The 15,385-nt window shown below is 40.5% G+C and overlaps 1 protein-coding gene across 3 annotated transcripts in view; it reads right to left on the bottom strand.

The window, feature by feature from the left end:
- ZFP1 (ZFP1 zinc finger protein) overlaps nucleotides 1-14,243 on the bottom strand; it is a 37,544-nt gene extending 23,301 nt beyond the window's left edge. For all 3 annotated transcript variants that reach the window (XM_060085376.1, XM_060085379.1, XM_060085378.1), the window contains exons 1-2: nucleotides 14,106-14,243; nucleotides 7,538-7,596 (exon numbers count right to left, since the gene is read on the bottom strand). In XM_060085376.1, coding sequence (XP_059941359.1) covers nucleotides 7,538-7,552 — 15 coding nt within the window. In that variant the 5' untranslated portion in view covers nucleotides 7,553-7,596; nucleotides 14,106-14,243. The remainder of the gene's footprint in view (nucleotides 1-7,537; nucleotides 7,597-14,105) is intronic.
- Nucleotides 14,244-15,385: the final 1,142 nt, after the last annotated feature.

Raw genomic sequence — 15,385 nt, 5'->3', positions numbered from 1 at the left:
CAGAAATCAATCAATATGATACACCATATTAACAAATTAAGGAATAAAAACCATAGGATCATCTCAATAGATGCAGAAAAACCTTGTCACAAAATTCAATACCCATTTATTATAATAAAAACTGTCCAGAAAATGGGCATAGAGCAAACCTACCTCAACATAATAAGGGCCATATACGACAAACCCACAGCAAACATCATACTCAATGTGAAAAACTGAAAGCATTTCCACTAAGATCAGGAACAAGACAAGGATGTCCACTCTCACCACTCTTATTCAACATAGTTTTGGAAGTCACAGCCACGGCAATCAGAGAAGAAGAAATAAAAGGAATACAAATTGGAAAATAAAAAGTAAAACTGTCACTGTTTGCAGATGACATGATACATACACAGAAAATCCTAAAGATGCTACCAGAAAATTACTAGAACTAATCAATGAATTTGGTAAGGATACAAAATTAATGCACAGAAATCTCTGGTATTCCTATACCCTAACATTGAAAAATCAGAGATATTAAGGAAACACTCCCATTTACCACTGCAACAAAAAGAATAAAATACCTAGGAATAAACTTACCTAAGGAGGGGAAAGACTTGTACTTTGAAAACTGAAATACACTGATGAAAGAAACCAAAGACAACAAACAGATGGAGAAATATAGCATGTTCCTGAACTGGAAGAATCAATATTGTGAAAATGACTACACTACCAAAAGCAATCTACAGATTCAATGCAACCCCATCAAACTACCAATGGCATTCTTCACAGAATTAGAACAAAAAATCTTATAATTCGTATGGAAACACAAAAGACCCCAAATAGCTAAAGCAATCTTGAGAAAGAAAAACGGAGCTGGAGAAATCAGGCTCCCCAACTTCAAACTATACTACAAAGCTATAGTAATCAAGAGAGAATGGTACTGGCACAAAAAGAGAAATATAGATCAATGGTACAGGATAGAATGCCCAGCAATAAACCCAATCACATATAGTCACCTAATTTATGACAAAGGAGGCAAAAACATACAATGGAGAAAAGACAGCCTCTTCAATAAGTGGTGCTGGGAAAACTGGACAGCTACATGTACAAGAGTGAAATTAGAACACTACCTAACACCATACACAAAAATAAACTCAAAATGGATTAAAGACCTAAATGTAAGATCAGACACTATAAAACTCTTAGAGAAAAACATAGGAAAAACACTTTTTGACATAAACCACAGCAAGATCTTTTTTGACCCACCTCCTGGAGTAATAAAAATAAAAACAAAAATAAACAAATGAGGCCTAATTAAACTTAAAACCTTTTGCACAGCAAAGGAAACCATAAAGAAGATGAAAGACAACCCTCAGAATGGGAGAAAATATCTGCAAGTGAAACAACAGACAGAGGATTAATCTCTAAAATATACAAACCCAATTAAAAAAGGGGCGGAAGACCTAAATAGACATTTCACCAAAGAAGACATAGAGATGGCCAAGAGGCACATGAAAAGATGGTCAACATCACTAATTATTAGAGAAATGCAATTAAAACTACAATGAGGTATAACCTTACACTGGTCAGAATGGCCATTATCAAAAAATCTAGACACAGTAAATGCTGGAAAGGGTGTGGTGAAAAGGGAACCCTGCTGTATTGTTCGTGAGAATGTAAACTGATACAACTACTAGGGAGAACAGTAGGGAGGTTCCTTAAAAAACTAAAAATTGAACTACCATATGACCCAGCTATCGCACTACTGGGTATATACCCTGAGAAAACCATAATTCAAAAAGAGACATGTACCACAATGTTTATTGCAGCACTATTTACATTAGCCAGGACATGGAAGCAACCTAAATGTCCATCAACAGATGAATGGATAAAGAAGATGTGGCACATATATACAATGGAATATTACTCAGCCATAAAAGAAACGAAATTGAGTTACTTGTAGTGAGGTGGATAGACCTAGAGTCTGTCATACAGAGTGAAGTAAGTCAGAAAGAGAAAAACAAATACCATACGCTAACACATATATACGGAATCTAAAAAAAAAAAAAAGGTACTCATGAACCTAGTGGCAGGGCAGAAATAAACATAGACACAGAGAATGGAGTTGAGGACATGGGGAGGGGAGAGGGAAGCTAGGGCGAAATGAGAGCAGCATCAACATATATACACTACCAGATGTGAAGCAGATAGCTACTGGGAAGCAGCCGCATAGCACAGGGAGATCAGCTCGGTGCTATGTGACGACCTAGAGGGGTGGGATAGGGAGGGTGGGAGGGAGGCTCAAGAGGGAGTGGATATGGGGATATATGTATGCATATGGCTGATAAACTTTGTTGTACAACAGAAACTAACACAGTATTGTGAAGCAATTATACTCCAATAAAGATGTATTTTAAAAAAGTAAACAAAATAAAATCAAGTGGATAATCAGGGACTTCCCTGGTGGTCCAGTGGGTAAGACTCCGCGCTCCCAATGCAGGGGGCCTGGGTTCGATCCCTGGTCGGGGAACTAGATCCCACATGCATGCTGCAACTAAGAAGTCCGCATGCCGCAACTAAAGATCCTGTGTGCTGCAACGAGGATCCTGCATGCCGCAACTAAGACCAGGCGCAACCAAAATCAATCAATCAATCAATAATTTAAAAAAAAGATAATCAATAAGGATCTACTGTATAGCACAGTGTACTCTAATAACCTATATGGGAATAGAATCTGAAAAAGAATAGATATATGTATGTTTAACTAAATCACTTTGCTGTACACCTGAAACACAACATTGTAAGTCAAATATACTCCAATAAAAAAAAAAAAAGGTAGGTATGGCTATATTTAAATCAGACAAGGGGTATGACCAGAGATAAAGAGGGACATCCCAAAATGATAGAACGGTAAATCCATCTGGAAGGTAGAAAAATCGTAAGTGTGCATGCACTCAATAAATGCACATGAACTCAATACTGCTTCAAATTACATCAAGCAAAAACGGACAGAACTAAAGTGAAGAATGGACAAATCCACCTTCATATTATCTATCAACCAAGTATCAGATCAGAATGAAGATACTTTCAGAAAAGCAAAGTTTAAAAAAATATATTTCTCACATATCCTTTCTCAAGAAGCTACTGAAGAATCTACTGCAATAAAATAGTAATTCAAAAAAGACAAAGACAGGGGAAAAGGCAAACAAAAGATCAATAGGAAAGGTGAAGGAAATCCCTAGGAGGAGTCTGAAGGAGATCGCAGAATGGTAGTGATTCTCCATTAATACTAAATTGTTTGTCATACAGATTGGAATAGTGTGATTCAAAAGCAGGTATTTTGAGGGCTGTCATAAGATGTCTAGTGATATTGGATCACCTTGTTAACCTGAGGGCAGAATACCTTGGTGATCCTGGCCCAGCTTCTTATCTGTTGGGGTTGATTTAACTTTGGTTTGGCTTGTCTTGAACAAGTCCTGATGACATCTATCTCTCCCCTCCACACCAGGCTGCCTTGGATCACATGAGGACACTCATTTCATCTCACAGAAGTACTCTGCTTTGATCTACTCCTGAGAGTTGGCAGTTGACTAGTGAGCTAAGAAGCAGAGAACACGGAGCAGCCCACTCACTCTAATTATATTCTTGTCAGACATTCAATACCTGATTCACACTCTGACCCTGCCAGATGGTCCAACCATGTGAGCCCTATGTTTTCCTATGTTTTTCATGACCTTGCCAATGACTTCTCCAAATGAGATTTTTGTAAACTCAGAAAAACTGAAGCCAGACTATGACTCAGGGACTCTATTCAGCTCATCTCCTAGGAGCCTTTATTCAATAGTAGCAGAATTTCTACACACAATTAGATTTGTGCTTGCTTGATAAGTTTTGCCACATTGCTCCCCAGTAAGTCTGTACCACTTTTTACTACCACAAACAATGCATGAGTGGTTTCACCTCTCTATAGCTAACACTGGCTAATATATCTTGAAAAAACAATGATAAAAATCTTAAGTCTTGCTAAAGGAAACATGGGTACATAAAAGGACATCTTTTAGACTGTATACAGCTAGAAAAAGAAAAAAAACTCCACCAATCAGACAAAAAATTATGCAATATAAATCGCAGTTATAGTTTTTCAAAACTGAATTTTGTATTGATTAGGGATATATACATACATGGTAAAATCTTTGAGGAAAGCAAGGGAATAAATAACAAAAATGTCAAGATAGTGACTACCTACTAGCAGGATTCAATCAGAGAATGTATCATAAAGAACAGATAAGGACTTCCCTGGTGGCACAGTGGTTAAGACTCCACGCTCCCAATATGCAGGGGGCCCGGGTTAGATCCCTGGTCAGGGAACTAAATCCCACATGCATGCCACAACTAAGAGTTTGCATGCCACAACTAAGGAGCTGGAGAGCCGCAACTAAGAAGCCCACCTGCTACAACTAAGGAGCCCACACTAAGACCTAGCACGACCAAATAAATAAATACTTTTTAAAAAGAACAGATAATGTTCTATTTCTTAATGTGAGTGCCCATTTATTCTTTAATGTATACATATTTTTATACATGTTATAACATGTATAAAGAGTATTATAATGCTTTATACACTCATCTGTATACATATTACATTACACAATAAAAAAAATCAGAAAAAAATGAGGAAACTCTATGCTCTGATATGGAAAGACTTCAAAAATATGTTATTGAGTGATAAAAACACACATAACCAAGAGAATGAAAAGACAAAGACATCTTTGCAAAACACATACCTGATAAAGGATTGTTATCTGAAATATATAAAGAACTCTCAAAACTCAACAATATGAAAACAAACAACCTGATTTAAAAATGGGCCAAAGTGCAGCCAGTATGGAAAACAGTATGGAGGTCCCTCAGAAAACTAAAAATAGAATTACCGTATGATCCAGCAATCCCACTCCTGGGCATATATCACCAGACAAAACTATAATTCAAAAAGATACATGCACCCCTATGTTCATAGCAGCACTATTCACAATAGCCATGGAAGCAACCTAACTGTCCATTGACAGAGGAATGGATAAAGATATAGTACATATATACAATGGAATACTATTCAGCCATAAAAAAGAACGAAAAAATGCCATTTGCAGCAACATGGATGGACCTAGAGATTACAATACTAAGTGAAATAACTCAGAGAAAGACAAGTATCATATGATATCACTTATATGTGGAATCTAAGATATGACACAAATGAACCTTTCTGTGAAACAGAAACAGAGTCACGGGTTGGGAGAGAGATGCAGTGGGAGGTTGGGGTTAGCAGATGTAAGCTATTAGGTAAACAAGAAGGTCCTACTGTATAGCACAGGAAACTATATTCAATATCCTATGATAAACCATAATGGAAAAGAATATTTAAAAAAAACAATGTATATATAACTGAATTACTTTGCTGTACAGCAGAAATTAACACAATATTGTAAATCAACTGTACTTCAATAAAATAAATTTTTTAAAAGGGCCAAAGACCTTAACAGACACCTCACTAAAGAAGATATACAGGTGGCAAATAAACACATGTGAAGATACTCAACATCATGTCATATCATCAGAGAATTATAAATTACAACAACAATAAAACACTGTTAAATGCCTATTAAAGGGCCAAAGTTCCGGACTTCCCTGGTGGTCCAGTGGGTAAGACTCCACGCTCACAATGCAGGGGGCCCAGGTTTGATCCCCAGTTGGGGAACTAGATCCCGCACGCATGCCGCAACTAAGAAGCCCGCATGTCACAACTAAGACCCGGCGCAGCCTAAATAAATAAATAAATAATAAATAAATGAATATAAAATAATTAAAAAGGGGCTTCCCTGGTGGCGCAGTGGTTGAGAGTCCGCCTGCTGATGCAGGGGACACGGGTTCATGCCCTGGTCCGGGAAGTTCCCACATGCCGCGGAGCGGCTGGGCCCGTGAGCCATGGCCGCTGAGCCTGTGCGTCCGGAGCCTGTGCGTCCGGAGCCTGTGCTCCGCAACGGGAGAGGCCACAACAGTGAGAGGCCCGTGTATCGCAAAAATAAATAATAATAATAATAATAATAATAATAATTTTTTTAAAAAGTGGCCAAAGTTCACAACACTGACGACACCAAATGTTGATGAGGATGTGGAGCAACAGGAACTCTCACTCACTGCTGGTGGGAATGCAAATGTTACAGCTACTCTGGAAGACAGTCTGGCAGTTTCTCACAAAACTACACATATTCTTGCTGTACACACTGGCAATTATGTTCCTTAGCATTTACCCAAATGATTAACTTATATCCACACAAAACACTGCACAGAGATGTTTATAGCAGCTTAATTCATAATTGTCAAAACTTGGCAGCAACCAAGATGTCCTTCAATTGCTGAATGGGTAAATAAATGGTAGTACATCCAGACAATGGAATATTATTCAGTGATAAAAAGAAATGAGCTATCAAGCCATGAAAACACATGGAGGAACTTTAAATGCGTATTACTAAGTGAAAGAAACCAATTTGAAAAGGCTACATACTGACTGATTCCAACTGTATGATGTTCTAGAAAAGGCAAAACCAGGGGGACAGTAAAAAAAAAAAAAAAAAAAAAAAAAATCAGTGGTTTCCAGGTGCTCAAGGAAAGGTGGGGAGGGATGAATAGATGGAGCACAGGGGATTTTGTGGGCAGTGAAACTATTCTGTAAGATACGATAATGGTGGATACACGTCATTATGTATTTGTCAAAACGCACAGAATGCACAACACCAAAAGCAAATCCTAATGTAAACTATGGACTTTACTTAAAGTATCAATATTGGCTCATCAACTGTAACAGGTATACCACATTAATGCAAGATGTTAGTAACAGGGGAAACTGTTCAGAGGGAGAAAAGGAGTATATGGCAACTGTACTTTTCACTTAAATTTTCCATAAGCCCAAAACTGCTCTAAAAAGTTAAGTCTATTCATTAAAAGTAAAACAAAACACATATAAACAGAACAGTATGATTAATATGCTGTCTTATAATAACCTATATTTATACATGTGTAAATATGTACAAATACATTCTGCAATGCCATTCAAGAAAGTAATGACAATGGAACTCATGGAAATTAGGGGGAGAATTTAAATACACATCTGGATATTTAGTGAGTTCTCTAGCATCATGCTAATCTGACCAGAAAAATAAAATACACGCTATAGTACCCTGAAGAATGCTATATGAAATAACCAGAGACAAAACAATAAGCTGTTTAATTTTTTTTCCTGGGGATGCTGTTCAAAACACCATCTATATGAAAGTCCATAAAATTTATTCAGACCTAATATTAGGGAACCAAGGAAATGGTATTCATAATCAATGCAAGACACTTAATTAACTTGATTTACTTTTTGGCTGCTGGTACTGATTATTCTTACTATGTTTTCCTGAGTTTTACTCATTTATACCTTTCTATTTCATTTTCTAGGTCCTTATAAACTTCCTCAAATGCACAGAAAAATAAAATTGGGAATAAACAAACAACTCACCTGGGATTTGTTCATTTTCTACAGCTTTTGGGTAAAGGCAGAGAACTATGAAGGCAGAACTGAAATAGAGGAAAAAGAAAGGTATTGTTATTAAAGATCTGACCTGCCTCAGAACTTCTTCTTCTTCTTTTTTTTTTTTTTGCAGTACGCGGGCCTCTCACTGTTGTGGCCTCCCCCGCTGCGGAGCACAGGCTCCGGATGCGCAGGCTCAGCGGCCATGGCTCATGCCGCTCTGCGGCATGTGGGATCTTCCCGGACCGGGGTATGAACCCGTGTCCCCTGCATCGGCAGGCGGACTCTCAACCACTGCGCCACCAGGGAAGCCCTGCCTCAGAACTTCTAGAATGACTTGTTTGGAAATCCTTTCACATCACCTGAGAAAATACCACCTCCTGAGCTAGTCCTTTTGCCTGTTCAGAAGGGGCAAAAAGGATCATGCTGGCAGCACTCACTTTCAATCAAACATTATGAAATATCCGAAAAGGTAAGACTAAGACAACCCACTATCAACTGACAAAACAGTCAAAAGAAACCATGACTGATTAAATTATTGGACAGGGAATTTAAAACTATGATTCATATATTAAAGCTTTAAAGGAAAAGATTTACAAAATGAATGAACAGAGAATTTCAAGAGATGGAAACTTGAAGAGAAAAATGGAAATGCTAAGAAAAGCACAGTAACAGAGTTGAAAGAATACCTTCAATAGGTATTACAACAGAGTTGAGGAACTTTTCAGTAAATCTGAAGATAGGTCAAAAGAAATTACCCAAACTGAGACACAAAGAGAAAGCAAAGGGGGAAAAAAAAGGACAGAGAATCCAAGGGCTGTAGTACAATATCAAATGGCCTAACAAAAATGTATTGGGATCCCAGGGACTTTCCTGGTGGTACAGTAGTAAAGAATCTTTCTCCCAATGCACGGAATGCGGGTTCGATCCCTGGTTGGGGAGCCAAGATCCCACGTGCCGTGGGGCAATTAAGCCCTTGCACCACAACTACTGACCTCATGAGCCTCAACTAGAGAGCCCGCGTGCCGCAAACTACACAGCACATGCGCAACTAGAGAGAGAAAAACCCGCATGCCACAGCTAGAGAGAAACCCATGTGCTGCAACGAAGTGCCCACATGCTGCAACAAAAAATCCTGCGTGCTGCAACTAAAACCTGATGTAGCCAAAAATAAATAAAATAAAATAAATAAATAATAAATTTTTTAAAAAATGTATTGGGATCCCAAAAGAAGAAAAAATGGGACAGAAGAAGTATTGAAGACATAATGACCAAGGATTTTCCAAAAATACAGAATGGTATCAAACCACATATCCAAGAAACTCAGATAATTTATCCAAAAAGGATAAATATCAAAAAACAAAATAAGGGCTTCCTTGGTGGCGCAGTGGTTGAGAGTCCGCCTGCCGATGCAGGGGACACGGGTTCGTGCCCCGGTCTGGGAAGATCCCACATGCCGCGGAGCAGCTGGGCCTGTGAGCCACGGCCGCTGAGCCTGTGCTCCACAGCGGGGGAGGCCACGACAGTCAGAGGCCCGTGTACCGCAAAATAAATAAATAAAATAAAATAAAATAAAGTGGACACACCTGGACATACCATATTCAAACCAATGGAAACCAAAGTTAGAAATTCTTGAAAGCAGCCAGAAAAAAAACCTGACACGTTACATACAGACATACCTCATTTTATTGCTTGTCACAGATAGCCTTTTTTTTTTTTTAATTTTAAACAAATTGAAGGTTTGTGGTAACTTTGCATTGTCAGATGATGGTCAGCATTTTTTAGTAATAAAATACTTTTAAATTAAGGTATGCACATTGTTTTTTAGACATAATGATATTGCACACTTAATAGACTGCAGTATAAGGTAAACATGACTTTTATATGCACTGCGAAACCAAAATATTCATGTGACTTGCTTTATTGCAGTGATCTGGAACTGAATTAAAGAATCACAGAGAATTTCTCATCAGAAACTATACAAGCTGGAAGACAATGTAGTGACATCTTTAAAGTGCTTTAAAAAAGAAAAAAAAAAAAAGGAAAGAAAAAACTACCAATCCAGTATTCTATACCCAGCAAATACATCTTTCAAAAAATAAAAGTGAAAATAAAAACCTTTTCAAACAAACAAAAACAGAAAATTCATTACAGTAGACCTGTACTACAAGAAATATTTAAAGAAGTTCTTCAGGTAGAAGGAATATGATAACAGACAGAAATGTGGATCTACACAAAGAAATAAAGATCTCTGGAAATGGTTAAAATGAAGAGAAATATAAAAGACATTTTTTTCTTTTAATCAATCTAAAAGATACTTGACTGTATAAAGCAAAAAGAGTAAAAAAGTTTTGTGAACTTATAGCATATGTAAAATATATGACAATAATAGTATATTAAGGATCTTACATTACACACAAAGCAATAGACTATATTTAAAGGTTCACTGTGACTCACTCAAGAAGTTTATTTAAACCTTAGGGCAACCACAAAAAAATTTAAAGAGGTATAAACAATAACCAAATAGTGGAGAAAAATATGGACTCATGAAAAACTACCACTAAATCCAAAACCAGTCAGAAAAAGAGGAAAATAGGAACAAAGACCAGATGGGCCAAGTACAAGAGAACTACCAAGATGGTAGATTTTAACCCAACCCTGTCAATAATTCATTGTACAAACACACCAATTAAATGACAAAGGTTGCCAAACTGGATAAAAAAGACCAAACTACATGCTGTCTAAAAGCAATGTGTTTGGGACTTCCCTGGTGGCACAGTAGTTAAGAATCTGCCTGCCAATGCAGGGGACACGTGTTCGATCCCTGGTCCGGGAAGGTCCCACATGTCCCGGAGCAACTAAGCCCATGTGCCACAACTACTGAGCCTGTGCTCTAGAGTCCGCACACCACAACTATTGAGCCCTCAGGCCACAACTACTGAAGCCCGCATGCCTAGAGCCCGTGCCCTGCAACGAGAAGCCACCGCAATGAGAAGCCCACACACTGCAATGAAGAGTAGCCCCTGCCTGCTGCAACTAGAGAAAGCCTGCACACAGCAATGAAGACCCAACACAGCTAAAAATAAATAAAATAAAAGCAATGTGTTTTGGGCCTCCCTGGTGGCGCAAGTGGTTGAGAGTCCGCCTGCCGATGCAGGGGATACGGGTTCGTGCCCCGGTCTGGGAGGATCCCATATGCCGCGGAGCGGCTGGGCCCGTGAGCCATGGCCGCTGAGCCTGCGCGTCCGGAGCCTGCGCGTCCGGAGCCTGTGCTCCGCGACGGGGGAGGCCACAACAGTGAGAGGCCCGCATACCGCAAAAAAAAAAAAAAAAAAAAAAAAAAAAAAAAAAAAGCAATGTGTTTTAAATGTAAAAACAGTGACGAAATAAAATTTTAAGGCAGAACAAGAAATTTAAACATAAAATTCTGTCCTTTGGGCCTCCTCCCTCTCTGTTTAGTGTGCAACGTCCAGCCGCATTACACATTAACCAGACCTTCTCAAAGATGGGAATGCCTACTCAACCATAAAGATCTTTTTTTCTTTCTTCTGATGCTAGCAATGTAACTTCTTAAAAGATTAACATTCTTTCTCAACTCTGTAAGGGGGTCATGATGACTTGCTGCTTGCTTTGTAGGTGCTTACCTGGACTACTGTATATTGGTGAACTTTATGTCAGTATGTCATTTTGATGTATGATCCTTTGTCTCAAAAAATGTATATGACTGTGCCTTCAACTTCTAACAGGCAGGACAATTCTCAGAGCTTCTTAGAGTCTGTCTCCTGGGTTACAATCCTCAGGTTGGCTCAAATAAAATTCTCTTCCTTCTTGATTGTTAATTGAATTTTCAATAATAGCTAGATCAAAAGTAAAAGGATAAAAAAAGATATTCCTTGGGACTTCCCTGGCAGTCCAGGGGTTAAGACTCCACGCTTCCAATGCAGTGGGCACAGGTTTGATCCCTCGTTGGGGAACTAAGATCCTGCATGCCACAAGGCACAGCCAAAATAAGAAGAAATAAAAAATAAAAAATGATATTCCTTGCACATACTAATCAAAAGAAAGTAGGACTGATTAATATCAAGCTAAGTAGACTTAATAAGAAATATTATCAGGGATAAAGTGTGATATTACATGTCACTGTGATAAATGACACATGATAAATGTATCAAATCACCAGAACACATAACAATCCTAAATGTACATGCACAAAAGAACTTCAAAATACAAGAAGCAAAAGTTGATAAAACTGAAAAAATAAATAGATAAACCACAATTATAGCTGGAGGCTTCACTATTCTTTTCTCAGTAGGTGACAACAGAGGTAGATAAAAAACCAGTAAGGATACAGAACTCAACCACACTATCAACCACCCTGACCCATTTAGTACTGACAGAAAACTCTACCACCAACACAGCACAGTAGTCATTAAAGTACATAAAAAACATTCCCAGGGACTTCCCTGGTGGTCCAGTGGTTAAGACTCCACACTCCCAATGCAGGGAGCCCAGGTTCAATTCCTGGTCAGGGAACTAGACCCTGCATGGCACAAGAAAGAGCCCACATGCCGCAACTAAAAAGATCCTGCATGCAGCAACGAAGACCCGGCACAGCCAAATAAATAAATAAATATTTTTTTTAAATCCCCAAGGTAGATCATATCCTTAGCCATGAAACAAATCTCAAGTTTTAAAGAACTGAAATACATAACAAAGTATATTCTTTGACCAAAACAGAATTAAATTAGAAATCAATAATAGAAAAAGATGTAGAAAATCCCCTAATGTTTGGAAATTAAATAACAAATTTCTAAATAACCAATGGGTGAAAAAGGAAGTCACAAGGAAAGTTTAAAAAAAAAAAATACAGAATTGAATGGAAATGAAAACAAAACGTACCAGAATTTGAGGAATGCAGCTAAAGCAGTATTTAGAGAACAGTATTTAGAGGACATTTATAGCATTAAAACCAATGTCAAGGGACTTCCCTGGTGGCGCAGTGGTTAGGAATCCGCCTACCAATGCAGGGGACACAGGCTCGAGCCCTGGTCCAGGAAGATCCCACATGCCGCAGAGCAACTGGGCCTGTGTGCCACAATTGCTGAGCCTGCGCTCTAGAGCCTGCGAGCCACGACTGCTGAGCCCATGTGCCACAGCTGCTGAGGCCCGCACGCCTGGAGCCCGTCTCCGCAACAAGGGGGGCCACTGCAATGAGAGGCCTGTGCACCGCAACGAAGAGTAGCCCCCGCTCGCGTCAACTGGAGAAAGCCCACACACAGCAACGAAGACCCAACGCAGCCAGAAAAAAAAAAAACCAATGTCAAGAATAATCGAGATGTTACTACAGATGCTACAGACATTAAAAAGTTATTCTTTCACAATAAAAATTAATAAACATTAGCTACGTTAATTAAGGAGAAAAAGGAGCAATCCCAAATACACAAAATAAGAAAGCTGGGAAATATCAACAAACTCAAGAGAAAAAAGATGAAATAATGGAAAAAAAATTCCATCTTCAATAGCAATAAATTACTACATAAGAATAAAGTTAATAAAAATGCAAATATTTTATGAAAAAACTTATAAAGCGCTGGCAAGGGGGAAAAATGAAAGAGGAACAAATGGGAAGGACTACAGTAAAATCCAACATCATAAAGGTGTCCATTCCCCCTAATTAAATGTAATCATTAACTGGGTCATAATAAAAGTACCTACAAATTTCTTTAAAATATAACTTATTCTAAAGTACCAGTGGGAATCATTAGTAAAACTTGTATAATCTCAAAGTAGTGAAGGCTTTTGGGTGTCATAAAAAGGAAGAGCAGTAAATTCAACCATAAAGAAATTCAAAACGCCTCCATGGCAAAAACCACCAATAAGCAAAATTAAAAGGCAAATGAAAAAATATTCCCCATTCATATGACAAAATACCAGCTGGCTGTGTGACCTTGGGTAAATCACTTCACCAGAGCCTTCACTTTTCCTTCTGTTGAAACTGAGGAACTAAGCGAAGACACAGGGTAGGTGTGAGGATTGGGCGAACACTTCAGCTGAAAAACCTCTTGCAAAGAGGTCACAGGTCTTACTCATTCAGCAATTTGCGCATCAGGAAACTTGCGAAACCTTTCAAGCCTCCCTCCACCCCGCGAGGCCCTGGGCAGCCGCACGCGGCATCAGGGCGCTGCCAGGTGCGCCCGGCCCCGCCCCCAGCCTCGCCCTGCGCCCGCCCGCCCGCCGGGTTTCGGGACCTGCTCCCGCGCCGCTGGAGACCTTCGCGGCGGGTCGGAGGCGCTTTGCCTGACAAAGGGAGGAAGGCTGGCCCTCACCGCCGCCCTCCCCTTCGGCCGTTCCCGCCCCCGCACGTCCGGCCAGGCGGGCCCCGCCGGTCCCGCGCCGAGGAGAGGGCCGGGCCGCCCCGGACACCACCCCGAGGGTCGCCGCCGCCTGCGAGTCACCGAAGTTTGGGCTTCCACCCCACGCGGGCACGAGCCCATCCCTCATCTCCTTCCCCTCGGCCCCCAGACCCCGCGGAGCTGCCTGGCAGGCCCCCTCATACCTGGAGGGGCACAGCCTCCGCTCGTGGCTCAGTGCCAGGCCGGGTCACGGCGCGGGGCGGCTAAAACGCGTGGAGACCGGAGCCCTGTCACCCACTCGCGGCGGGAGGTGGGGGAAGGGCGGCCACCGGCGCGCTCGCAGCATTGCACATGCGCAGATGCAGGGGCTGCTTGCCGTCCCAGGGTCCTCCGAGGGGTGGTCCATCGAACTTCGGGACTACATTTCCCATAAGCCTGCAGGGCCTCACCGTAGGGACTCTCAGGAAAGTCTTCACCTTGTTTAGCTGTCGGATGAGCGCTGACCAAGATAATCCCTTGGCCTGGACTTCACTCCCACCAGAGCGGTTTATGAGTTATAACCACTACCTACCCCAAAATACAAATCCTGGCTTTTAAAGATTACACAGGTAATCTATGGTAACAGCATTTAAATTAGAAAATATGTATAAAATAAAGCAAATATTACCCATAATCTCACTTTTCAAAGATAACTGTATGCAACATTAAGTTCACACGTTTCTGATTTTTTTTTTTTTTTTTTTTTTTTTTTTGCGGTACGCGGGCCTCTCACTGTTGTGGCCTCTCCCGTTGCGGAGCACAGGCTCCGGACGCGCAGGCCCAGCGGCCATGGCTCACGGGCCCAGCCGCTCCGCGGCATATGGGATCCTCCCAGACCGGGGCACGAACCCGTATCCCCTGCATCGGCAGGCGGACTCTCAACCACTGCGCCACCAGGGAGGCCCTGATATTTTTAAATAATAAAATCGGCCATAAAGATACCATGTGCTGCAACTTTTTTTTTTTATGTTTTAGGTTTACAGTAAAATATGAGGAGATGCAGATGTTCGTCTATGAGGAACATAGAGTTCCACTATACCACCTGCACCCACACATGCATGGCCTCCTCCACTATCAACCTCCAGTACCACAGTGGTACATTTGCTACGATCGAACGTACACTGACAAATCACCCAAAGTCCATAGTTTACACTAGGGTTCACTCTGGGTATTGAACATTCTAAGGGTTTTGACAAATATATGATGACATGTATCCACCACCATAGTATCATACAGAATAGTTTCACTGCCCACAAAATCCCCTGCGCTCCATCTATTCATCCTTCCCTCCTTCTCCCTGAGTCCCTGAAAGTCACTGACCTTTTTACTGTACTCCTAGGATTGTTACCAAGTCCAAGCTGCACCGCAGGCCAATAAATCAAGAGACGTTCTTGGGGCAAGGAATAGCGACTTAACCCAGAAAACCAGCAGACGGAGAAGAAGA

The sequence above is a fragment of the Mesoplodon densirostris genome, chromosome 19 (assembly GCF_025265405.1).
Source record: "Mesoplodon densirostris isolate mMesDen1 chromosome 19, mMesDen1 primary haplotype, whole genome shotgun sequence".
In the NCBI taxonomy this organism is placed as follows: domain Eukaryota; kingdom Metazoa; phylum Chordata; class Mammalia; order Artiodactyla; family Ziphiidae; genus Mesoplodon; species Mesoplodon densirostris.
Note: the sequence above shows the minus strand (reverse complement) of the source record. Positions and strands in the feature narration are given on the sequence as shown.